The 27,169-nt window shown below is 36.1% G+C and overlaps 2 protein-coding genes across 3 annotated transcripts; one reads left to right on the forward strand and one right to left on the reverse strand.

Moving 5' to 3' along the window:
* Positions 1-3,379: 3,379 nt before the first annotated feature.
* Positions 3,380-14,633, forward strand: sec62 (SEC62 homolog, preprotein translocation factor). Its single transcript, XM_073848929.1, has 8 exons — positions 3,380-3,464; positions 9,335-9,443; positions 9,579-9,684; positions 10,015-10,222; positions 10,320-10,415; positions 11,934-11,994; positions 12,077-12,196; positions 12,293-14,633. Exons 1-8 carry the CDS (start codon positions 3,429-3,431, stop codon positions 12,781-12,783), a joined length of 1,227 nt encoding a protein of 408 aa, XP_073705030.1. The 5' UTR covers positions 3,380-3,428; the 3' UTR covers positions 12,784-14,633.
* Positions 14,634-16,190: 1,557 nt separating this feature from the next.
* Positions 16,191-25,622, reverse strand: nadkb (NAD kinase b). 2 transcript variants are annotated; one of them, XM_073849655.1, is made up of 12 exons: positions 25,483-25,622; positions 23,531-23,791; positions 23,369-23,452; positions 22,515-22,644; positions 22,274-22,382; positions 22,038-22,123; positions 21,753-21,855; positions 21,511-21,665; positions 20,069-20,168; positions 17,893-18,050; positions 17,692-17,774; positions 16,191-17,473 (listed from the first exon to the last, which is right to left on the reverse strand). In XM_073849655.1, the coding sequence occupies exons 2-12, from the start codon at positions 23,779-23,781 to the stop codon at positions 17,314-17,316; spliced, it is 1,419 nt and encodes a 472-aa protein (XP_073705756.1). In that variant the 5' UTR covers positions 23,782-23,791; positions 25,483-25,622; the 3' UTR covers positions 16,191-17,313. The 2 variants fall into 2 exon arrangements, with proteins under 2 accessions (XP_073705756.1, XP_073705757.1); XM_073849656.1 differs by lacking the exons at positions 23,369-23,452; positions 23,531-23,791; positions 25,483-25,622 and adding an exon at positions 23,091-23,320.
* Positions 25,623-27,169: the final 1,547 nt, after the last annotated feature.

Here is a 27,169-nt window from a genome sequence, read left to right on the forward strand (position 1 = left end):
ACATTTCCGTTGTGGACCGAGCTATATGCAGCGCGTTTCTGAGTTTGGTTGTGTTGTGAGAATTTGCAGCGCGTTTCCGTATTTGCGTTTGCGTTGCGAGGATTTGCAGCGCCTGTGTTGTCAAACTGATGAAGATGTTTTCTTAATTTGTTGTCGTTTTTTCTGTTTGCATGTGTTTTCTTGTTTGCAGCGCGTTGGCCTCTGTCGGCCACCGTATTCTGATCCGTGTTATGCAATCTCCAACAAAGTTAGATTTCCAAATGCTGTTTTTTTCTATATATGTATATTTTGTAATTGTTAGCAAATCAATTACAAAAAATTTTGTCCTTATTATAACAGCCTTTTTTATTGTAAAATTGTATTTTGGTTTTTACTTTTAACTTAAATTATTCTCAATTGTCATGTGTTGTTTGCTTTGGAGAAAATAAAAAGAAAATGTCCTTTGGTCTTTGTTTGATTCATTTTGATATGTTAAAAAGCTATACAGCATCCACACACTAAAAAGCACAGTATATATAGTATTATTGATTTATTTTTTTTACAAATGAAAACACATGATTTATTATGTCTGAATCTAATTAAAATGCCTGATTTGTGTGTGTGTGTGTGTGTGTGTGTGTGTGTGTGTGTGTGTGTGTGTGTGTGTGTGTGTGTGTGTGTTTTTTAATTGTCCAGCAATACATATAAAATGAAATGTAGCCTAAATTAAACTGTTTACTTAGTAGGGGCTATATATACATGCACAAACACTACCAGTCAAAAGTTTTTGAACAGTAGGATTTTTAATGTTTTTAAAGAAGTTGTTTCTGCTCACCAATACTGCATTTATTTGATCCAAAAACAGTACAATTTTGAAAAAAATTTGCTATTTAAAATAACTGATTTCTATTAGAATATATTTTAAAATGTAATTTATTCCTGTGATTTTAAAGCTGAATTTAGCATCATTAATCCAGTCACATAATCCTTCAGAAATCATTCTAACATTCTGATTTGCTGCTCATTTTTATTATTATTACTATTATTATTCTGTTGAAAACAGCTAAGTAGATTTTTTTCAGGTTTCTTTGATGAATAGAAAGAAATAGAAAGAAGATCTATTTATCTGAGAATAAATACAAATATTAATTTCTATATATATAATTTAGATATTTCTTTCTCAAAAATAAATAAATAAATAAATAAATTATACTGACTCCAAGCTTTTGAATGGTATAGTGTATAATGTTTTTTTTTTTTCAGATAAATGCTGGTAATATAATTATTAGAATAATTTCTGAAGCATGTAACACTAAAAACTGGAGTAATGATGCTAAAAATTTAGATTTGATCACAAATCACAAAAATATTTCACAATATTACTGCTTTTTCAGTATTTTAAATCAAAATAAATGCAGGCTTGGTGAGCAGAAGAGACTTCTTTACAAACATTGGAAATGTTATATATAATCAGAATCAGATTCAGAATCAGAAAGAGCTTTATTGCCAAGTATGCTTGCGCATACAAGGAATTTGTTTCAGTGTTATTAGCTTCCAGTACACAGAGACGCACAGACAATAAAAATAAGAGAATAAGAAAAAATACACATATGTAAGCATAAATAGACCAAAAATAAAAATAGAAAATAATAATAATAATTTGTAAAAATAAATTGACAAATAAATATGTATGTACAGTTGTGCTATAGGTGATAGGATGGAATGCAGGGATGTGTTAGGGTGGAGTTGTAGCAGTAGATGTCAGATTATTCCACACATTTTTGCACAATGGGAGGAACATTTTAACTGTTCATAAGGTGGATTGCCTGGGGGAAAAAACTGTTCATGCGTCTGGTAGTCCTGATATTTGGGGCTCTGTACCGCCGGCCGGATGGTAAGAGTTCAAAGAGGGGATGGCTTGGATGTGAGGGGTCCAGAGTGATTTTCTGAGCTCTTTTCCTCACTCGGATGTGTAGTTCTTGAAGGGTGGGCAGGGGAGCACCAATAATCCTCTCAGCAGACCGAACCGTTCTCTGCAATCTTCTGATGTCTGATTTTGCAGCTGAGCCAAACCAGACAGTTATTGATGTGCACAAAACTGACTCGATGATGGCTGAGTAGAACTGTCTCAGCAACTCCTGTGGTAGCTTGAACTTCTTCAGCTGGCGAAGGAAGTGCAACCTTTGTTGGGCCTTTTTTACAATGGAGTCGATGTGAGTGTCCCACTTCAGGTCCTGGGAGATGAAACATTGAATGTCTCCACTGTAGCCACAGTGCTGTCCATGATGGTGAGTAAGGAAAGTGCAGGGGGGTTTCTCCTGATGTCCACTATCATCTCTACATTTTTGAGCTTGTTCAGCTCCAGATTGTTGTGACTGCACCAGACAGCCAGCTCTTTTACCTCCTGTCTGTAGACAGACTCGTCACCGTCCCGAATGAGGCCGATAACCGTGGTGTCGTCTGCAAACTTCAGGAGCTTGACAGAGGGGTCTTTAGAGGTGCAGTCGTTGGTGTAGAGGGAGAAGAGCAGTGGGGAGAGAACACAACCTTGAGGGGCGCCAGTGTTGGTGGTGCGTCTGCTTGATGTGAATTTTCCCAGTCTCACCAGCTGTTGCCTATCTGTCAGAAAGCTGGTGATCCATTGACAGATAGGGCTAGGAACAGAAAGTTGGTTTAGTTTGGTGTGGAGGAGTGAAGGAATGATGGTGTTGAAGGCCGAACTGAAGTCCACAAACAGGATCCTCACATAAGTCCCTGGTCTGTCCAGATGCTGCAGGATGAAGTGCAAGCCAATGTTCACTCACTGCATCATCCACTGACCTGTTTGCTCGGTAAGCAAACTGCAGGGGGTCCAGTAAGGGTCCGGTGATGTCCTTCAGATAAGCCAGAACCAGTTTTTCAAACGACTTCATGACGACAGATGTTAGCGCCACAGGTCTGTAGTCGTTAAGTCCTGTTATCTTGTATATAATTATATATAATATATAAAATTATATATAATTTTAGTTGTTTGTGTTGTGTTTTGTGTATTTTGATGTTTTATGGTTTTTTTATAGCTGTTTACCTTTTTTATAGATTTTATTTTATTAACGTTTATTTTATTTCAGGTTTTATAACAAACATCGTTCAAATGTTCCTTCTCAGGTGTCAAACTTTTAAGGAACATTAAAGGATGTGTTAGTTACTAACACTATTACTAGTTACTAGTATTTATTACTTCAATAAATACTTAAATAATTCTCACAACAAAACTGTGTATTTTGACCATGACTTCAACACACGGACGCAGTTTATGTGCCTCACCTGCACTTGAGATGGCAGTATTCATTCAGTCTGATTTTAATTTGCCAAGCGAAGAAGTGACTGATCACGGGCTATTCGAAATATCGCGAGACTTCCCTCCCCACTCCGTTCGTGACCACGTCAAGGGAACCCAGAAGTTAGAAATCATGGCGGAGCGCAGGAGACACAAGAAGCGAATTCAGGTACCAAATTCCCGTAACGTTTGCTATTAGAGGCCCAATCATAGATTGCTGTTTAGCATTGAGTCATTTCTCGAGTTAGTGTTTTGTTTGACCCAAAATACAATAGTACTTCGATCCGTTATTTTTTTGCAATGCTCTCATATAAGGGGAGGTGGATTATTTGTCAGTGCTGGCGCAAATTTTGCGCTTCGCTTTGATAATATATTGTATCTCTTGCCAGGCGTCTAGTCATTTATACAATTTTTCGATGGATTTGATGTGAGCATGACCTGATTTTGATGTCTCTCCCCTGTGAAGATGTGTCTGGTGGCACAGCTGATGGAGTTGGCCATCTTAGCTCAGCACAGACTGTTCGTTTTGCAGGCTGTTCTCTTTAACCAGCTGCTGTCTCATATGCTTCACGAATTTGACCAAATAACCTCCATAACGCAGCACTTCTCATCGCCAGATTTTACCCATTTGCAGAACTAAAGGGGCATTTCACCCACAAATAAAAAAATCATCTCTTTTAGTCTCATTTGACTTTATTTTTGCGTTAAATAGACAAGGCTTAGTAGGCAGAAACTATTAGTCACCTTTTTTTATTTGTTTGAAAAAGGATGCATTAAATGTGAACTGTGACCGTCAACCCATTACATTTTATATCTAATTTACAAATACAGGTTTCAAGCAAGTGACTAAACGATGGCAGGATTTCCCTTTAAAGCCATTCTTCATCATTAAAAAGTGTAGCATCCTAAATACGTCAAACAAAGTGCTACATTATGTGCATTTTAGGCATTGTAGTCCGAATGCGTTTATCATCCCCAAAAACCTTGTATGGGCTGGCTGCTCATTTGGTTTTGGGACACAGTTACTGTGTGTTCCTGTAATAAACGTGGTGTTATGTAAAAACAATGAAGTTTTCAGTAATGACGTGTTGTCTTGATAAGAGAGTCACTTTTCTTGATCCTTCCGGCGTGTTTGTTAGTTTTTGCTCTTACGCAACAGGTTGAAATCCACTGTCATTGCTGGTCAGTTTTCTCGCGGTGCATAAACATGTATTCCCTGTTTGAGCCAACTAAATTGAAAGGACACGTTCCCACTCTTAAGTTACAGATGAGAAAACCTACATTATTTTTACTTGGCATTAGGAAGCCTAAAGGGTCATTCCAGCTGGAATCATCAAATTGTGGAAAAGTTCCCCACCTGACCTCCTCAGATTTGTCTGAAAAAAATCAAAGTCTGATAAATGGTACATATCAGGCCATTTACCAAGTTTGATGCTTATACATTGAAAATTGAGGTTTCTATGGACATCTGAAAACCCTTAAAGTAATGGTTTCGAAGAAAAGTAGAGGGCCAGCATTCAGGTGTAAATTCAGTAACAATGCTGTGAGTTGTAATTCATGCAGTTCTGGACTAGGACTCTTAGCCCCGAAAATTTCATTGACCTGGCACAACTAGTTCTGGAGATATTTCAGTCTGAACATGGTCACTCAGACTGTGATGCCAAAACGGGGTGAAAAACTTTTTACAGATTTTTTGTAAAACAAAGTATGCACAGTAGAGATCTGAAATTTTGTATATGATCTATTGGGCATATCACCCATCACATTGAGGGGGTCAGGTGGGGACCATTTGATGATTCCAGCTGGAATGACCATAGAAAAAAAAATTAGGCTTTAAAGTATTCCAAACTAAACCAAATGTGACCCTGGACCACAAAACCAGTCATAAGGGTCAATTTTGTGAATAAATAAGCTTTCAATTGATGTATGGTTTGTTGTGATAGGACAACATTTGGTTGAGATGCAACTATTTGGACATCTGGAATCTGGTGCAAAATAATTGTAAATATTGAGACTTTATATTCCTTTAAAGTTGTCTAAATTAAGTTGTTAGCAATGCATATTACTAATCAAAAATGATGTTTTGATATCTTTACTTAACATCCTAATGATTTTTGGCATAAAAAAAAAAATCTATAATTTTGACCCATACAATGTATTGTTGGCTATTGCTGCAAATATACCCATCCTACTTAAGACTGGTTTTGTGGTCACAAAAAAAGGTCACAAATAATGTACCCCTGATTGTTTTTCTCTATAAAGGTGCTATTTAGAGCAAGTGTCAATTAGATTCAAATGTTGAGGTCTGTCATCAACGCAAAAGAAGATATTCTGAAAGTGTTTTTTTTTTTTTTTGTCCATACAATGAAAGTCATTTGGAACCACAGCATTTTTCAAAACAATCTTGAAGGTAAACAGGTTTAAGATGACAGGAGGATGAGTAAATGATGACAGAATGAACTTTTTGGGGGTTGAACTATCCTTCAGGCTGTTTATCTGAAACCCGCAACCTGTCTAATGTATTACAGCTGTCATTATAAGACCACCAAACCTTAACTGATAACAAGGCCTAGTGTGGTACAAGACTGTTTATTGTTTACCAAAGATGAGTTCAGACAAAATACTCAATAAATGTTTGGCTGACTTCCTTCACAAAATCCAGAGGAATATCAGGCAAAATGCCAGTAACTCCACACCCAGACAAATACCATGTTTATTAGGGCTGCACGATATTGGGAAAAAATTACATTGCAATATTTTTTTTTCTTGCAATATATATTGCGATGTGTACAAATTCATTTATGTTCATCAGGTTGTTTTGAACTGCTTAAAAATCAAATAATAATTCAAGAATAATTGGGGTAATTTTGTAAGCATTTTCAAAGAATAAAAAAATGTAAAAGTACAGTATAATCAAAACCCTGAAATAAAATACTTTTTAAAGCTTATTTTGGGTAGTTTCATAAACAGTTTGACTCACCGTATTCACTGTCAATTCAGGCAAATCAAGGCTCTGATATGAAATTAATAATGAATGTTGCTTTTACCCTGATGAAAGGGAAATCAGCTTCTTCCTTTCACGAAAAACGTTAAAAGCTTAGCCAAGATGGAGGAACAGCTGTTCATAGCTGTTACAGGGATAACATTTTTTTAGCAGCAGAGCTACTGCAAGCAATTTTTAGTTTTGGAAATCCATTTATCTTTGTTTATTTATCTTTGCTGAAACTTCTGTGTCTGTAGGAGAGCGCGGGTCATGGTTGCTTAGCAACGGCAGACGCCACTCTGCCACTCAAGTTACAGAGCGCTTTGGAAAGAAGGAGAAAGCGGCGCGCCTAGCGTTTTCCACGCGTTTTTAGGCGCGACGTCTGAACGGTCCAGTGTTTCCGCGAGTTGTGGCAACAACTGCCAGGCACTCCCGACAAAGCACCTGTTTTTGGTCAGCAGCATCCTTTTTGTATCCAAAATACTTCCATATGACTGACGTTGCTTTTCTTTTTGCGACCAAATCTTCCATTTTGGCGCTTTTCTCCCGTCCCGCGCTCATTTCGCCATGCGCACGCAGAGACTGCATGCATGAAGTAGGTGAAGCAACGTGTGCACTGTAGTTTTTAAAGAACCCTTAAATATGAGTTACTTTATTTTAGACAAATATAGATCCGTGAATAGAAAGTTTAGAAATATAGAAAGTACATTTTTAAATCAGACACACATACATTTTTTTTGCCCTGCATCGTGACTGCCACGATGTGACTATCGCGCATGCGTACATCGCGATGACGATGCTGAAACGATCTATCCTGCAGCCCTAATGTTTATATGGTTTTCATGCAGGAGATTCTGAGCAAATAGAGTATGACCGAAGGATTGTGGAGCTCGAATACTCTCACACTAAGTTATGTCTGGTAGTCATTCATTACTCCAATAAATGGTGTCTCTATAGACTGGCTTATTGTCTAAATTCGTGAGTTTTGTGTGTGTGTGTGTGTGTGTGTGTGTGTGTGTGTGTGTGTGTGTGTGTGTAGTGTGGTCACATAGTACTATAAGTAATGATTTTTAGCCTAATAAAGCGGGTCAGTGAGGACTCGTGTGTCTGAATGGAAACTGTGATTTCAGTGTATAGATTACACAGCACATCAGTGTGTGGTGAGCTGAGGCTTTTAATTAGTTCACATTCTCTGAGTAGATGACCGATGAGGGTCCTGCTGCCAGTGTGGGAGATTCATTTCGAAGCTTTTCAGAGGGGTTAGCTGAATTCTTGCACTGCTGTTATCCTACATTCTCTTGAATGTTATTTTTCATTGGAATTAAGGCCTTGTAGCCAAAGGGACAAACCAGCTTTTTGTCAGACGCTTGGTTTCTGTTGTATCTATTAATCTTGGCTTATACTATTAATATCTAGGTCCTCTCCCATGGTGAAGTCTCACTGGTCCAGAATCATGCTCTACATAATACGGATGCATATATTAAACTCTGATTACTAAAAGATGGTTATTATTTTCATGTTATGGTCATATTACAGTTGTGTAGTATTTTGATTAAAGGAATAGTCACCCAAAAATTACAATTCTGTTACTAATTATTCACCCTCATGTTGTTCCAAACCCGTAAGAACTTCATTCATTTTCAGAACACAAATTATAATTTTAACTTTATAATTTTTGATGAAATTCGAGAGCTTTCTGACCCTGCATGGACATCAATGCAACTACTATGTTCAAGGCCCAGAAAGGTAGTAAGGACATCGTTAAAATAGTACATTTGACATCAGTGGTTCAACTGTAATGTTATGAAGCTACAGGAATACTTTTTGTGTGCAAAAAAGTAAAATGACTTTATTCAACAATTCCATAAAATAAAAAAATAAAAACTTAATAAAATTAAAGGAGTAGTTCACTTTCAGAACAAAAATTTACAGATAATGTACTCGCCCCTTGTCATCCAAGATGTTCATGTCTTTCTTTCTTCAGTCGTGAAGAAATTCTGTTTTTTTTTTTTTTTTGAGAAAAACATTTCAGGATTTCTCTCCATATAATGGACTTCTATGGTGCCTCTGAGTTTGAACTTTCAAAATGCAGTTTAAATGCAGCTTCAAAGGGCTCTAAATGGTCCCAGCTGAGGAAGAAGGGTCTTATCTAGCGAAATGATTGGTTATTTTCTAAAAACATTTACAATTTATATACTTTTTAATCTCTACACAGAGTGCACACAGAGCTAGACAATCTTGGATAACAAGGGGTGAGTACATTTCTGTAAAGTTTTGTTCTGAAAGTGAACTACTCCTTTAAGGTTGAACCACTGATGTCACATGGACTATTTTAATGATGTTCTTACTACCTTTCTGGGCCTTGAATGTACTAATTGCGTTATTGTCTATGCAGGGTCAGAAAGCTCTCTGATTTCAACAAAAATATCTTAACTTGTGTTCTGAAGATGAACAAAGGTCTTACGGGTTTGGAACGACATAAGGGTGAATAATTAATGAAATAATGGAACAGAATTTTCATTTTGGTGAACTATCCATTTAAAGTAAAGAAAAAAACACAATTTAATCTACAAGTGAATCTGTGCGTCTCAACATACTGTATTATGAAAAATGGATGCTAAAGGCATTAAATTATTAGTCTAAAATGTTATATGAAATTGTGAAAATGAGCATGCACAATTATCAAAAGTTTGGGGTGAGTTTGTAAATGTTACAGTCTCTTACATTGATCAACGCTGTATTTCTTTGATCAAAAATACAATAAAACAGAATTTTTTTGAAAAATTATTACAATTAAAAAGCGCATTTTAATGTGTTTTAAAATGTATTTTTGCTGAAATTTCTTTTAAAATAATAAAAAATCTTGCTAACTCTTAAGTTTTTGAACAATAGTTCAATATTACCGATAACCAATATTACTGAATAGTACTGAATTTACACATAGATTGTGCATTCTTACTGCTTAGCAGTATATTAGGTGTGATCTAATTGGAGATTAATCTTGATCCATTTAGATAAGTTTTATGATTTAATGATCTTTGATGTCTCTTTTTCAGGAGGTCAGTGAACCTACCAAGGAGGAGAAGGCAGTGGCCAAGTACCTGCGCTTTAACTGCCCCACTAAATCCACCAACATGATGGGACATCGAGTGGATTATTTTGTCGGTCAGTGCGCTCATTCCTTCCCTGATTTATTCTGTTTGCTCTGCGTAGGTTATAGCAAGGTTTTGTTTAATTATTATAGTTTTGATGTTCGTTCTTTGCTGTCACTGAACCAAATGTTTGTTTTCTGCTCATCAGCTTCTAAAGCAGTAGACTGTCTGCTGGATTCAAAGTGGGCCAAAGCAAAGAAGGGAGAGGAAGCTTTGTTCACAACCAGAGAGTCGGTGGTGGACTACTGCAACAGGTAAACTTAGTCTTTTCTTTCATTTCATGGGATTTCATTAGTATTTGAGAGAGGATTTTAAAATGTAATTTATTTCTTTGGTGGAAAGCTGAATTTTTAGTATTCAGTGTCATTCTGATATGCTGATTTGGTGCTTAAGAAACAATTCTTATTATTAATATTGAAAACACTCATTTTCTTTTCAGGATTCTTTGGATGAATTTGAAAGTAACATTTTAAAAGCCTTTACTGTCAATTTAATGTGTCCTTGCTGAATAAAAGTATTAATTCCTAAAAAAAGGACTGTGTATACAGTCAACCACTAAATTTATACTGTCTCGCTGTTCACAGGCTCCTAAAGAAGCAGTTTTTCCACCGAGCCCTGAAAGTGATGAAAAAGAAGCCAGAGAAAGATGTAAAGAAAGAGAAGGAAAAAGAGAAAGACAAGGAAAAAGAGAAGGCTAAAAGTGACAGTGGCAAAGAAGAGGAGAAAAAAAGCAAAAAGGACAAAGACAAAAAGAAGGAGTCCGAGGCTACGGACACAAAGAAAGAAAAAAATGTATGACTAGAAAATCTGACAGGATGAGAACACAAATAAGTCCTGTTATGACTCATTTGAGGTGTTTTTGCATATCTCTATGTTTCTGTGTGTTTAGGATGACAGTCCAGGATCTCCAAAGAAGAAGAAGGATGTAAAAAAGAAATTCAAGCTGGAACCTCATGATGACCAACTGTTCTTAGATGGGAATGAGGTCAGGATGAGTTTAGGACATCTTATCTCACGCATTCTTGTTAATATAAAACGTTTTGCTTGACAATTAATTGGAATAATTGCAATAAACTGTATTGCATACGGTGTAACTTTAATACACGTACACTTTATGTACTAGGAATCAAATAATAAAATGCATGATTAACAGTATTTAAGTATTTGTAAACAATACTGCTCAGGGGTATCATTTAAATACTAAATTATTATATTTATTAGTATTTTGAATTGGCTTTTATTTCTATATTTCAGTTTTAGTATTTAGTTTTTATTATTTCCATTTTATTTACTTCATTTATTTCAGTTAGTTGTCAAGCCAACGTTTTTCATTTTTGTTTAAGGTTTTTTTCATTCCCTTTTTTACTCTAACATTTAGATTATATTTCAATTACCTACAATTATTTGTAATAGTTTTAGCTTGAGTTGTCAATATCAACACTGCTATCATAATTGTATTTTAATACCCTAATATTTGACAATAATAACTATCATCATTTTATGTCAATATACAATACCAGTCAAACTTTTTGAACAGTAAGATTTTTATTTATTTTTTTAAAGAAGTCTCTTCTGCTCACCAAGCCTGCATTTATTTGATTCAAAGTACAGCAAAAACAGTACAATATTGAAATGTTTTTACTATTTAAAATAACTGTTTTCTATTTGAATATATGCTAAAATGTAATTAATTCCTGTGATTTCAAAGCTGAATTTTTAGCATCATTACTCCAGTCACATGATCCTTCAGAAATCACTCTAATATTCTGATTTGCTGCTTAAAATTATGTTGAACATAAACTGAGTAGAATTTTTTCAGGTTTCTTTGATGAATAGAAAGTTTAGAAGAACAGCATTTATCAGAAATGGAAATCTTTTGTAACATTTGAATGTCTTCATCATCGATGATCAATTTAAAGCATCCTTGCTAAATAAAAGTATTAATTTCTATAATTTCTTTACCCCAAAAAAAATATATATATACATATACTGACTGTATAATATTACAAAAGCTTTTATTTCAGATAAATGCTGATCTTTGGATCTTTTTATCAAAGAATACTGAAAAAAATGAATGAATGAAAAAAATTTGATAATAATAAATGTTTCTTAAGCACCAAATCAGCATATTAGAATGATTTCTGAAGGATCATGTGACACTGAAAAAATTTAGCCTTGATTACAGAAATAAATTACATTTTAAAATATATTCAAATAGAAAATATTTCAAATGTTTATCAAAATTGTATAGAAAAAACAGTACTCAAATAAATGCAGACTTGGTGAGCAGAAGACTTCATTTTTTTAAAAACAAAAAAAATTTGACATGAAGAATTAAAAAAACATGAAAAATCTTACTGTTCAAAAACCTTTGAATGGTAGTGTTTATGATTTTATGTTTATGTGTTGTTAATGTTGTGGTGGTTAAAATGTTTGTAAAAAAAAAAAAATTGTCATGAATTCTTCACTTTCACATAGTTTTAATATTTGTCTTCCCCCGCAGGTTTATTTTTGGATTTACGATCCAGTCCACTTTAAAACCTTCGCCATGGGCTTGATTCTAGGTAGGATCTGTTTTTCTCCAGTTAAGCCTGATTGTCATTTCACTGACTCAGTACTGATTCAGATCTTTGTGTGTGTTTGCAGTCATTGCCGTCATCGCAGCCACTCTGTTCCCGCTGTGGCCCGCTGAGATGAGAGTTGGCGTTTATTACCTGAGCGTGGCAGCAGGATGCTTCGTGGCCAGCATACTTCTCCTGGCCGTTGGTACGAGTTCCAGACTTCTTTATCTTGTATGATACCAATTTCACATTACAGTCTGCATCTTCTGTGTTCTTACATTTCATTTTCCCTTTGGTTTAGCTCGCTGCATTCTGTTCCTGATCATCTGGCTAGTGACCGGCGGCCGTCATCACTTCTGGTTCCTACCCAACTTGACAGCAGACGTGGGCTTTATCGACTCCTTCCGCCCCCTCTACACACACGAATACAAGGGTCCGCGCTCCAGCTCCAAGAAATCCAGCAGCGAGAAATCCGACAAGAGTGCAGATTCAAGCAAAGCGCAGAAATCAGATAGCGAGGACAAATCAGACAGCGAGAAGAAGGACGGCGACGAGGAAGAAGACGAAGATGACAATAAAGAAATAGAGGCGAGCGAGGAAGCAGGTGCAGAACGTCAATCGGACACAGACAGTGACAGACGAGAGGACGAAGGCTCGCAGCACAGCAATGGCAACGACTTTGAAATGATCACCAGAGAAGAGCTGGAGCAGCATACGGAAGAGGAAGAGGAGGAGGAGGAAGATGACGAGGAAGAGCAAAGTGAGACAAAGCCCTTGACTGTTCAGACATAAATGTTTCCTCACGCCCGCACACACATACTCCCATGCTCCATGTGGACCTGCTGACATACTTCTGTCATGTTCAGAAGATGTTTCCCATTTCTGTTCAGGCTGAGATCTTCCAGACAGGCTTAAAGGTTAAACGAGAGCAGGAAACGGCTACGATGACAATGAAAATATCACACAAAGGCTGTTTGGTTTCCCTGAAAATGCTTCCCCCACTTTGGATGCAGCAACGCAAGTCTCCCTGACCCCTGTGTTTCTCTGGTTTACTTCTTTTTCTTTCATCTTAACTTCATCTAATGTCAAGTATTTTGTTGTATAAACTTGTCGGTAGTGTTAAGAAGGACAGGATTGGTCAACTTTCACGATGGTTTTGGCGGCCGTCATCACATATGAAGGTTCGCTTCAAAAGATTTTGTTTTGTTAGGATACATTGGATAATTTTAGACGGACCAACATATTTTGTCTTAGATGCCTAAGAAGTGTTACTATCTATGATAAATATCAGTGACACTTGACCTGTGACATTTCTGTGTGGAGATTTTTTTGTGCACTTGTAAAACGGTCTGCCTCATACATTTCTGCAAACATGTTTTGTGACCCTGATGAGAAATAGTCCTTGTTAACAAAAAATGGAGAAGTAAATAAATCAACCAAACTTCATCTTGAGGTTGACTGCATTCAGAAGGGGAAACGACATCCACATTTGTGCCAAATGATGCGGGGTATTAATGCTTTTTTCTTGAACATTAAAATTATGACCAACTTCCAAACACGTCATAACGTAGCTCGAATCCGTGCATCGTAGCCTCTGGTTTTTCAAACTCTGAGGTTCCCCAAGGGGCTGTGGTCCAAAATAGGCTGTTAGTTAGTTTGCGTTTTAATAGGGCCGAGGTCCAATACTATCCTTCCGTAGGGTTGCATATTATTGGCTAGAGTATTATTTTACATTAGCTGTTTCTTTGACTCATACTGAGGATGATATTTAAGAGATGAAATACAAATGTATCATTTATATATGGATTCTATAAATCTACCAGAAATGTTCATGCCAACAGTTCAGGTTCAGCGTGAACTGCACTCTATTTTATAATGTCAGACACGCAGGTTTTTCATTTGACTGCATTTTGTACAAATACTAAAACCACCGATAGATGTTTTCAACGTTGAAGACGTTCTGGAGTAAGAATGCAGAAAACGTCTGAATTCTGTTCATCTGCAATGCTTTGACTCTAGTGGTTATCAAATGCGCACAAAGGTGTTTTTTCTATATTAAAAAATGGAGAACGCTTGTTAAAGCATCCCTCGAAATTCATGGTCATCTCAAGTTCACAAGGAGCCCACGTGAACGTCTCTCTTTCTTCTTCAAATGCTATGAATCTTTAACCATGTCTGTAAGTAGATGATCTTGTTGGTCACACTTAGTGTTCCTGTAGAAATGCTATGTATGTCCTCAATATTCTTTGTCATTGACTTTGAAGACCTGGATAGACTGGGCATGACTCCAAGTGTGTGTGTAACTAAAGACATTTGTATTTTCTTTCTATGGAACTTCGCTCATCTTTGTTTTCTGTCCTGTTGTCTTTATGAGAGATAAAGATGCTGATATGCCAGATAATTTTGCCAGGAAATTTAATTAGCCTTTGGCTTTTTGTCATAAAATGTGTTGCATCATTTATAAAAACAAACTGAAATCCCATTATCTCTCTTTTTTTAATGTGGTCAGCATCTTCAACTAACTAATCGTCCGTATTTGGATCAATGTTGAGGACTGTCTTTTTGCAATATCTGGAGAATAATTTGTGTCTGTCAGAAACTATATCTGTATCCTTTCATTGCAATAAAAATATAGAACACAAGCGATTTGCATTGTTTTGTTGGAAAAACATAAATTGGTGCTTTCAGTTTTTTTATGAAATACTTCACACAAGCTAATGTATGTGACCCCGGACCACAAAACCAGTCTTAAGTAGCACAGGTATATGTGACCCTGGACCACAAAACCAGTCTTAAGTCGCTGGGGTATATTTGTAGCAATAGCCAAAAATACATTGTATGGGTCAAAATTATTGATTTTTCTTTTATGTCAAAAATCATTAGGAAATTAAGTAAAGATCATGTTACATTAAGATTTTTTGTAAAATTCCTACTGTAAACCTATCAAAATGTAATTTTTGATTAGTAATATGCATTGTTAAGAACTTAATTTGGACAACTTTAAAGGTGATTTTCTCAGTATTTTGATTTTTTTGCACCCTCAGATTCCAGATTTTCAAATAGATGTATCTCGGCCAAATATTGTCCTATCCTAACAAACTATACATCAATAGAAAGCCTATTTATTGAGCTTTCATATGTATATATCTCAGTTTTGAAAAATTTAACCTTATGACTGGTTTTGTGGTCCAGGGTCACATATTTGTAGCAATACCCAAAAATACATTGTGTGCATGGGTCCGAAATATTGATAAGGTAAAAATCATGTTCCATGAAGATATTTTATAAATTTTCTACCGTAAATATATCAAAACTTATTTTTTGATTAGTCATATGCATTGCTAAGAACTTCATTTGTACAACTTAAAAGGCGATTTTCGCAATTTTTATTTATTTATTTATTTATACACATATTCACATATTTGCTTGTTTTTATAGTATAAACTTTATATTCCACTGTTCTGCAAACATTACAAATTACAGACAACTAAAAATGAAAATTTTGTCATTAACTACTCACCCTCATGTCCTTCCACCTTTGTTCATCTTCAGAACACAAATTACAATATTTCTGATGAAAGCCGAGAGCTTTCTGACCCTGCATAGACAGCATTGTAAAAAACACATTCAAAGCTCAGAAAGGTAGTAAAGACATCGATAAAATAGACCATGTTACATCAGTGGTTCAAGCGTAATTTTATGACGCTACGAAAATACTTTTTGTGCGCAAAGAAAACAAAAATAACGATTTTATTTAACAATGTCTTCACACCAGCTCCTGCCTCAGAAGCATCACACGCATGCGTCGTTGAACTCTTGTGAACGCGCGTCGATTAACACATGGAAGAGAAGAAATTGTTGAATAATGTCCTTATTTTTCTTTTCTTTGCACACAAAGAGTATTCTCATAGCTTCGTAAAATTACGGTTGAACCACCAATGTCACTGTTTTAACTATGTCCTTACTAGCTTTCTGAGCCTCGAAAGCTGTCTAAGCAGGGTAAAAAAAAAACTCTGGGATTTAATCAAAAATATCTTCCTTTGAGTTCAGAACGATGAACGATGAACGAAGGTTTTATGGGTTTGGAACAACATGAGGGTGAGTAGGCCTAATTAATGACATAATTTTCATTTTTGTTTTAACTAACCCTTTTAAAATACATAAGGATATATTTCAAATGACTAAAACAAAAGACAACATCCAAGAAAAAAAAGTTTTATTGAAATATTATAAATGAGACAAACACATGTCATAGGATCTCTTATTTACATCAAACTATAAACCGCTTACATACATTCAGCTATACTAGTTCTTATGCAATAACATAATATGCCCTTGTAGGGTTAGTAATACTTTATGAGAAAACAAAACACACAGTGCATCTGTAAATGAATAGATAACAGCTTAGAATCTATTAAATATTAAACTATAAGGATGGCTTTAGAAATGTGGTTTTGAAAATGCAACATCCTGCGCCGCCACAGGGAGGCTACAATGTTCTTTCACAAGAACTAGTTGGGTTTGACAGCCATCAAACCTGACAAAAACTGAAGTTATTTAATTAAGCTGGTTTGACTGGAATTCAAACAACAGTTTGAGCGAGCTACAGGAAAAAGTCTGATAAACCACATTCAGTCTTAGTAGCTGAACATACTATGGTATCTAGACAAGCACACAAAAGTGACTGCCAACATGTTGAGTTTATTACAAATGAGGAACTGCCATTGTGACAAACCACACAGAAAGCCAAGAGTTGTGTGTTTGTAGATGAGGAAAGTTCGTGGTAAATTTAGCTAACAGCTAGTTACACACCATTAAAAAAAATGTGAAATGAAAGTTTTCTGCTCAGTGAATGAACCACAACACATTTCCTACTATAGTGAACAATTCAAGTGGTGGAGGCTTTTTAAGCTATTTAGAAGTGGATAAATACATATTCTACAGTACATGTTTAAATGTTAGTGATTCTGTAAATAATAAATCTTAATAAATGGTATTTTAAATAATAATAAAAAATTGAATCAGTTCAGTTAATTCATAACGTCTGCATAATGATGTCTACCAGTCACGCAATGACACTTCTGAGTTTAAACTGAGTAATTCAGGCTAACCTCTAACATTAAATGTGTTATTTCTCAGGTAGCACATGAACATTTATTGCGCTCTATAATGAAATCTGTAAATGTATCAACATAGAAATATGCAAATGTAATGTAAAAACTCAAACCCCCTTTTCAGTGAGTGAGGATGGAAATCTGAGATGTTTTGGAATGTAAAGTCAACAGAGTGTGAGCGGTTGCGCGTGTGTTTCGTGGTGACGTTTCAGTTCTCGGTTTCTGAAGAGTCGCTGGCATCTGTTAGGCGTGTTTGCTTCTTGCGGACGTTCCAGTGCAGACACTGAGCCAGACTGTCAAACCAGTCGTACACCAGATCATGACAACAGATAGAAGGGACTGGAAAGCAGGAGGTTGTGATCTTAATGCTATAATGGAAAAAACAAAACTCATGATTACAAGATGCACAGTGTGCGGTTGAGAATGCTGCTTGAGAAATAAAGGGCAAACTGAAAGGTTGAGTGCTGATCCCTACTGATATTGTTGACGCTCATTTCCATAACTGTAATACAGCTGTTGTTGTATCACTGGATTATGGGAGAGGTCAAAGCTGTTTGCTTATAGGATTGTGTAAAAAGAGTGTCACCTGTCCCCATGCTGGATCTCCTGCCTCTTCCTGCCATCAAACGAGACCCAGGCTGTGTTGCGAGCGTCAGGCGACAGCGTTATCTGCAAGGTAAATACGGTTAGTGGTAAGATAACGCAAATAAATGTTCTCATTTGAAATAAATAAATAAGTTATTTATTTATTTGGAGAATGCAGTTTTGTCACTGAAATTACACTCACCATGAGCTCCACTCCTGCAGGCACCACGATGGGTCTAAAAGAGAGGGAGTGAGGGCAGATGGGGGTGACCATGATGGCAGGGACATTAGGGTGGATCATGGAGGCTCCCGCTGCGGCAGCATAGGCCGTGCTGCCCGTGGGAGTGGAAACTATTACACCTGCATAGAAACAAGCCACATATTTGCATTCATTTTCATGGCGGCTGGACTCTCTTGTCAAAGCAAATGAAAAGACCATAATGTATTGGGCACCTGCTTGAGCTAAAGAAACAACAAACAAACAAAAAAGCGCTACGACAATGAAGTGAGTCTAAAATGTTTCTCATGCATTTAATCAAAGCTACACTACCAATAAAAAGTCTGTGGTCAGTAAGATGGTTTTAATGCTTTTGAAATCTCTTATGCTCAACATGACTGTATTTATTTAATATACAGTATTCAATATATTTTAAAATGCAATTTATTACAAAGTGAATTTTTATCCCCTAAAGGGATAGTTCACCCAAAAATGTAAATTCTGTCATTAATTACTCACCCTCATGTCGTTCCAAACCTGTAAGACCTTTGTTCATCTTCTGAACACAAATTAAGATATTTTTGATGAAATCGACCTGCATGGACAGCAACACAACTGACACGTTCAAGGCCCAGAAAGCTAGAAAGGACATCAGTAAAACAGTCCGTGTGACATCGCTGGTTCAACCTCAACCTTAATTTAACCTTTGTCAGATCCTGGCAAAATTGACATCCACAGATCTGAAGTTATTAGCAGAAATAGTGATGTTTCGTATCTTGTGATCCATAGGTAGCACTGTTGCAAAATTTGGCATGGCACCACAGATCATGGTGTTGGTGAAGTGTGCCATGTTTCATTTTGATCAAAGTTACAAGATACAGTATTTGAACCAAATTTTTGCCAACTTTATTACGTTTGAGACATCATAACTTTTGAACAAAGACGAACATCAAAATTCTGTTCTGTTTGCATTTCTATGTGGCTTGGCCCAAAGATCACCTGAGCTGATTTGTCAGAATTGGACAAATTTAGAAAGAGGAGTAGCAAAAAAAACAGAATACTGTATTTTCAAAATGTCTGCTAATGTAATGGGTAAAGTCTTAATGTAAGCTATTGAATGTGATCAGCATGAGGAGAGTAATCAGTTTCATTTTACTAGAACAAATCATTTAAAAGCTATAACCATTTGAAAAGTGAATTTTTGAACTGGTGGTGGCGCTATAAGACGTTTTTCCTAAACGCGGAAGTAAGTCCGACTCTTAACCGAAAGAATGCTTTGCATTTCCGGTCTCCATTGTTTCTAGTCAAAGTAGTATATATTCCGAGTTGATAATCTAAAGTTAAACCTATTAAAATGTTTTTAAATAGCACATGGTTCCATAGCGCCATTACTATGCAATGTCACAATGACCGTCATTTGTCAGTGCCTCACTTTAATGTGTGTGTAGATGACACAAAACTGCTGATGTTACCTACATTAAAAACAGATGGACACTATTTGAATGGGTTCTTATGGAGACCGGAACAGAAAAGCATCCAATCTGACCTTAGAATTCGTAACGCGGCGGCGCTCTTCGTTTACTCAGGAAAAAGGTCTATAGAGTTGGTCAGATCACTACTGATCACCATCACTACAAGTGTGGCAAATTTCATCATTTTTCTATGTTCACTTCATAGAAGAAGAAGAAGGAAACAAACACTTGGTCCCTAATGACTTAATTTAACAACTTTTCTCTTCCACTGCAGCACCACACACATATGTCCTGGTGCTCTCGTAAAATTGTTTTGAAGACTGAATTGTTAAATAAAGTTGTAATTTTTCTTTGTGCAGAAAAAGTATTCCCGTAGCTTCATAAAATTACGGTTGAACCACTGAGGTCACATGGACTATTTTAATGATGTCCTTACTACGTTTCTGGGCCTTGAAATTGTCAGGTGCATTGCTGTCTATGCAGGGTCAGAAAGCTCTTAAAAAAAATCTTAATTTGTGCTCTGAAGATAAACGAAGGTCTTACGGGTTTGGAACAACATGAGGGTGAGTGATTAATGACAGAATTCTCATTTCTGGGTGAACTATCCCTTTTAGTGGCTTGTTTGTGAGCACAATTGTAACAAGATAAAAAAGGGATCTATCAAAGCTGAAGCGTATGATTGTGCTCACCATCTCCCTGTACGGATGTGATGAGCCGTCCATCCAGGTAAAGGTCAACGTTAGATAGGTAGGATGAAGGCCCTCTGTCCACCACCACCTCATTTAGCACCTTTATACACAGATAATATCCATATCACAGAAGCTGAATTAATTAATTACACATAAAAGCATCAAACAAACAGAGGTGGGTCTGTACAAATCACATGCCACTCTGGTCTAAAATATCTCGGACGTAAAACGCAGACATTATGTTATTGCTATGGCAACTGGACATCCAGACCTATCACAGCTGTTATTTTCAAATAACTCCAATTATGTCTGTTACCATGGAAAAGGTTTCTAAACAGTCTTGATGGACAAATAGATGAATTTCTTTCCCTGAAATAATATTTTGAGAGTGCCCTTACTTGGCAGACATTCAGGCATTTTTTTGGTGCAACATTCTGATATCTGCTTTGCAGACAATTGTATCAATTACATTAGTCTTCTTCAAATCTCCTCAACCCTAACATTATTTATAGTTATAACTATAATGTATATGATGCTGAATTCTAAAATAAGTTACGCAAATAAATGTTATACTCTTTGTAAACAATATGTATACACTACCAGTCAAAAGTTTTTGAACAGTAAGATTTTTAATGTTTTTAAAGAAGTCTCTTCTGTTCACCAAGCCTTTGATCCAAAGTACAGCAAATTAAAATATTTTTATATACAAAAAACATTTGTACTATTTAAAATAACTGTTTTCTATTTTAATATATTTTAAAATGTAATTTATCCCTGTGATTTCAAAGCTGAATTTTTAGTATCTATACTCCAGTCACATGATCCTTCAGAAATCATTATGAAATTCTAATTTGCTGCTCAAAAAACTAAAATTATTATTATTATTATTATTATTATGTTGAAAACAGCGGAGTAGATTTTCAGGTTTATCTGATGAATAGAAAGAGCAGCATTTATCTGAAATAGAAATGTTTTGTAACAATATAAATGTCTTTATAATCACTTTTGGTCAAATTAAAGCATCTTTGCTAAATAAAAGTGTTAATTTCTATCATTTCTAGAATATAGAAAAGCTTTTTGTTTCAGATAAATGCTGATATTTGGATTTTTCTACTCAAAGAATCCTGAAAAAAAAAAATCTACTCAACTGTTTTAAATATTGATAATAGTAATAATAAAAAAATGTTTCTTGAACAGCAAATCAGCTTTGTTCACAGGAATTAATATTAATATTTTATACATAATTATACATACACACATTTAGTCCAGCATCCTATTGGTGGATTGTAAGTTTGAATTTTGACTGTGTTTGTGTAACATTGGTTAGGCCTATGTGCCAAAACGTGTTGGCAAACAAAGAGACTTTGCCTCAGGCCCAGTATTTTGATCTTTGATTTCCCCATTCTAAGTGTTCAGCAAACACTTTGTGAGGGCTACATTACCTGTAACTGTAGCGTGATTTTGCCTGCCTCATTATTTATGTGATTATGAGGCACTATTCCATTCTCCTGAGCGGTGATGAGTTGCTCATTCCTCTGGAACATGCCTTTCACCACCTTAACCTTCAGACGACTGCGCAGGATGATGGCAGCATTACCTACAGGAGCCGTACATAAACACTTAAAACAACATAAACATTCAATCATTTCAAAGATGGAAAATAAGAAACTTTCAATCTCTCTACCTTCAAACACTTTATCCACCTCAGTTCTAAAAGACTCAAACTTGAACGGTGTAAGAAATCCTAAGGAGCCCAGATGGAAGGCCATGACCGGGGGAACGCTGCCCTTAAACAAATAAGACAAAACCACATTTCATTCTTAAATAAATCTCTAGTCACTTTTGCATATCCAAATTCTCTCAACTTATATGATGCACACAGAGTCCATCCAATGGAAAGCAGGTGAAACTGACCTAGTAGGAGACTTTTGTGAACAAACAAATCAGCTAAGATGAGAAGAGAGAATACCTGGAAAAGAGACGACGCATACAGAAGAGTCCCATCTCCACCCAAACAAATAATCAGATCGATGCAGTCCGAGATGTCATCGTACCCTGTGCGAACACAATGATGAATCATTCATTTTCCTAATGCGCCCAATCCTTTATGGGTTAATGGTGTGTCAGGGTTATGCAAAATCATGTTACAGGTGAACCTGCCAATAATTCGCTCTTATCTAGTTCAACACAGTGAGCTTCCAGTACCTTCCCTGAATGTGCACAGCTGATTGCGAATGGCTGAAAATGAGTCATCCCTCATGAGAGAGCCATCGTCCACAACTTTCTTCTCCACATAAACCATCAGATGTTTCTCCTGATGGTGGAAATAATTTAGATATAATCTGTGTTTCCAAATCTAAGAGCGAATGAATTGAAAAGGTAACAGTAGCGGCTGTAACTTCCTAGTCTGTAAATCAACTACTAAAGTTGTTTTTATGTCACTTACCTCCACGAGGAACCTGCAAAGCTCCCTGAATGGCTCCAGAAGGGTCTCATCTCTGATCTTTCTGATGACCAGGACGTTGAGCGGCGGTTTGCTCCAGGTAAGCCGCTGGCTGGCCGGGTCTTGAATGTGCCTGCGGGGAAAGCCGACAGAGTAGGCAAACATGATATGTGTCAGCACTGCACTCTGAACAAAGCAAAATGGCATGTACTTTGTCCTGTTTCTACACTCGTTACGCAACTTACAGTCATGGTCAAATGTTGGAAAGCACTATAATGTGGACTTCTGCTTTTGGTTTCTCGTAGTTCTAGAATTAGATCGTTTTCAGTATTAATAAAATAAAAAATAAATGTGTCGTTTGACACATTCAAACTTTGTTTTTTTTAATTAAGCAAAATTTAAATATTTAAATACGTCTTTAATACACACATCTTATCGATTGTACAAAGGAATAAGTCCAGCAGCGTTTAAAAACATCTTTCTTGATTTGAAATGTACAGAAGTAAAACATGCATCAAAACATCTAAAAAAACATGTTTAGCACAACATCAGATATCAAACTATAAAATCCCGCATTACCCTCTGCACCTGGTTTGTCCTGGGGGCTGTAAAACAGGCATAGTGCTTTTTAGAAGAAACTTCCAGCAGGACCACTCTTGTGACAGCCACAGCAGTGCCTGACTGCAATGCTCTCCAGTTTCATGCAACAAAGCACCCTCAACCAATCAGAACTCAGCACACAAGGCCTTATCGCTAAATTTTGCCCAATACTTTGCTTGACTTACAGTTTAAACAGTAACAAGAGAGGGATGTGACCTGGCCCCTTACCTAAAGTCAGCCTGACTTCGCTTACTTACATGATTGAGGTTGGGTTGGGAAGAACGCAAGCTTTGGGTCCAAAATGAGTAGCAGGATATGGTCCATGTAGAAAGTGGCCTCGTCTGCAACGAACAGGCCGTTAAGTAACTGCACATTTTTATCTTTAGGGTTCAACCCAAATCAAATTGTGTGTTTTGTACCTGCATCTATCCCATCTTTTTGGGCAACTCTCAGCTGTGTCCTCTACTGATCCAGAGGGTTCTGATCCGGGCTGCTCAGGCAACCAATGTACGCTTCCCCCCGACAGGTGTTCTGGACAGTCTGGCTTCCGAAGAGACCTCTTCACCTCTTTGCGTCTCCTTGGAAGTTTCCCCTGACGGTCCTGCGGCCTCTGTGACCGCTTAGATGAACCACCCTCCTCAGTCTTTCTGGAGGGAGGCTCGTCTTCCATGCCTTCGAATCTTAGGTGGAACAAAAAAATTGCACATCATTATAAGATAATCAAATAAACCTTCTGAATGAGTTGAGAAGACCTCGTCCTGATCATCACTTAATGGTGACTATATTTATCAAAATAGACATTTGACGCATTACAAAACAACAGCTTATGTAAACAGAGGATAAAAACATATTCAGTTGGTGTCATGTGTTAATACATTTACATATAGTAGCTGACATGTAATACTTTAGAGAAGTTAACTTGTTCTGCATTGAGACATGCAAAACTCCATTTAAATATATATAGTAGCTGACAAAATATTTTAGGGAAGTTAACATATCCTGCATTGAGATACACAATACCAGATATTTTGAAAACAGTTTCTTCTGCTTACCAAGCCTGCATTTATTTGATAAACAGATAGTAAAAAAAATTGTAAGCTTTTTAAATATCTTTACTATTTAAAATAACTGTTTCCTATTTGAATATATTTTAAAATGTACTTTTCCTATTCCTATTCCTGTGATCAAAGCTAAATTTTCAGCATCATTACTCCAGTCTTTAGTGTCCCATGATCGTTCAGAAATTATTCTATTATGCTGATTTGCTGTTCAAGAAAATTTTTTCAGGATTCTTTAATAAATAGAAAGATACAAATATCAGTATTTGTCCGAAATTATAGAAATTAATACTTTTATTTAGCAAGGATGCTTTAAATTGATCAAACGCAATGATAAAGACATTCATAATGTTACAAAGGATTTCTATTTCAGATAAATGCTGTTCTTCTGAACTTTCTATTCATCAAAGAACCCTGAAAAAATTATACTCAGCTGTTTTCAACATTACAATAATAATAAATGTTTTTTTGAGCAGCAAATCAGAATATTAGAATGATTTCTGAAGGATCACGTGAATGCAGTAATGATGCTAAAAATTCAGCTTTGAAATCACAGGAATTAATTACATCTTAAAATATATTCAAATTAATAACAGTTATTTTAAATAGTAAAAATATTTTTGTTTTTGTACTTTGGATCAAATAAATGCAGGCTTGGTGAGCAAAAGAGACTTCTTTAAAAAAAATCTTCCTGTTCAAAAACGTTTGACTGGTAGTGTACAAAACTCAATTTAACTACTTTTAACAGAATTGTATTATTCTATGTAATTATCATTACGATCATTATTATTATTATATAAGTAGCTTTAGAATTCTTATAGAATATTTAGAGACTTTATTAAATATTATTTGTATATTTAAAAATTATATGCCATTTTGCTAAACAATTCAACACAAACCAGGTGATTTAAAATAAAAAAGGGTGAAGAAAAACACTAAATATAGTCATTTACTTATATTTAAACTGTAAACTAAAACCTTGATGTTGATCAATTCCATGAACATATCATTTGTCAAACGCCTATGTATTTATTTATAACGATACTTAAACTGGAACAACCAGTGAAACACATGACACGCTGCACAATAAGCAAAGGCAGTTTGACTTTAACTTAATTATACTGATACAAATGCAACTATTACGCTACTAACAAGGATTTTGGAGTTACAAGGTGACAAGGAGCTGCAATCTTGCAAACACATGAAGCGACACGAGACATTACATTGAAGACACAGCAGTATGAACCTTTTCATCGACCAAAACTTCCGTTAAGTTAGCAGTAAGAAGCTAGCTAAACACTTCCAGCGCTTACCAAACCACAGGAAATCGCCAAACTTCCCTTTTGGACTTTACAGTCTTTCACCACTGAAGATGTAAATGTAATACACTAGACCGCGTTACCTTGACAGCAACACTATTTCTATGGAACCAGTCTTACGGCTTATGCTCAGTGATATTATGGGATGTCTACAATGACATCACGAGGGCGCTTGTGACACTAGCCCTGCTGCTGCGCAGAATCTCTGAAAAGCAAATGTTAAAAATAAAATGTTATCGCTATATATACACCGTGTTTTTGTATGCCTTCGTAATAATTTCCTTTTTTATTTGTTTGCCTTGTGTGTGGTTTTAAAATATTTATATAGTTATTTCTTTATCTATATATGAAATTACCTCTTCGAAGTCATAATAAGAGTCTCCCATATGCTGAAAATCCCATGAACATCCTGAACTGAAATCATATTATAGCTGCAAAAAGCGATTACAGGAATTCAATGGATTTAAGGCTTTTAAGCACATATGAAAAAAGACATTATGTATTATTTATCAATCCTGTAACGACCTAAATAACTGATAAAAAATTTTTTTGTCAAATCCAGGTCATTTACCACAGAATCTTTTTTAAGGTTTGTGACTGTTAAAACACCAGCTGTGGACCGATCTCCCTAAAACTTTGCATGCTTATTTAGAATCACCTGGTTTCGTGAAGTTTTGATTTTTCGAAGCCTTTATAGGCTTTCGGGTGCATTTAGACAGCCCCCTTTTCTAAACGACCCTCCCTGCTGAAGAAAAACAGCATATGCTGGTTAGGTATGTTTTGGTGCTGGGATGCTGGTTTTTATTAACCAGCAAAAGAACCAGCATGAACCAGCAAATGACCAGCATGAACCAGCAAAGGACCAGCATAAACCAGCAAAGGACCAGCATAAACCAGCAAAGGACCAGCATGAACCAGCAAAGAACCAGCATGAACCAGCAAAAACCAAGCACCAAAACATACCTAACCAGCATATGCTGTTTTTTTCAGCAGGGCTGTAGCTTCCTTAAAGGTAAATTTCAACATTATTTGATAATTATTGACCTAGATCGTGCATATGTGCATTATACAAAATGCGATATTGCCCAATTTGCCCCCAGTGGCCAATTTCTTTCAAATTTCTCACAGACCTTTAGGGTCATGAGTCAAACAAGCCCACTGAGTGTCGTTCCGATCGATCTCTGTAACCCATGTTTTGGTGTTCAAAGTTCATCTGCCTATGGCGGCCATGCTTTTTAAAATACACAAGTGCCATTTTGAGCGGTGCATATCGATTTCATGTCGACAGCACAAACGGTTGCGTAGTTATAGCCGTTTTTATGTTTTTCTCTTTTATAGCGCCACCAAGTGGCCAAGCTTCGTGACTCAGTGACCCGTTGTGAGTTAGGCAAAGATATCTCATTCCGTTCAAAAGTTATAAACGTATTAGTAAAGTCAGCCCTGCCCCTTTTGAACATTTTGGCATTGCTTTGCGAGTCTAAATTTCAACTTGTTTTGACAATTATTGATATTCACTCTCCAGGGAATCTTCCTGCACTGGTTTGGTTCCTATTGGGCAAAAAAAAAAAAAAAAAACAAGGATAAGTTCACAAAAGTAGTTTAAAAAAAGGCAGAACATTTTGCCAGGAGTTTTGAGCAATTTCATACTTTTGATCGTTGTACCCCAATCGCCAGGCCGATT

Source organism: Garra rufa, chromosome 10 (genome assembly GCF_049309525.1).
Source record: "Garra rufa chromosome 10, GarRuf1.0, whole genome shotgun sequence".
Taxonomy (NCBI): domain Eukaryota; kingdom Metazoa; phylum Chordata; class Actinopteri; order Cypriniformes; family Cyprinidae; genus Garra; species Garra rufa.

Excerpts from the sequence above, each read along its gene's own strand:
- sec62 (XM_073848929.1), top strand. The coding sequence starts at position 3,429 with ATGGCGGAGCGCAGGAGACACAAGAAGCGAATTCAG. Across the intron at positions 9,444-9,578 it reads TCGAGTGGATTATTTTGTCG|CTTCTAAAGCAGTAGACTGT; the intron begins GTCAGTGCGCTC and ends TCTGCTCATCAG. Across the intron at positions 10,223-10,319 it reads ACACAAAGAAAGAAAAAAAT|GATGACAGTCCAGGATCTCC; the intron begins GTATGACTAGAA and ends CTGTGTGTTTAG.
- nadkb (XM_073849655.1), bottom strand. The coding sequence starts at position 23,781 with ATGGAAGACGAGCCTCCCTCCAGAAAGACTGAGGAGGGTGGTTCATCT. Across the intron at positions 23,453-23,530 it reads AAAAGATGGGATAGATGCAG|ACGAGGCCACTTTCTACATG; the intron begins GTACAAAACACA and ends TGTTCGTTGCAG. Across the intron at positions 21,856-22,037 it reads ATGCGTCGTCTCTTTTCCAG|GGCAGCGTTCCCCCGGTCAT; the intron begins GTATTCTCTCTT and ends TATTTGTTTAAG.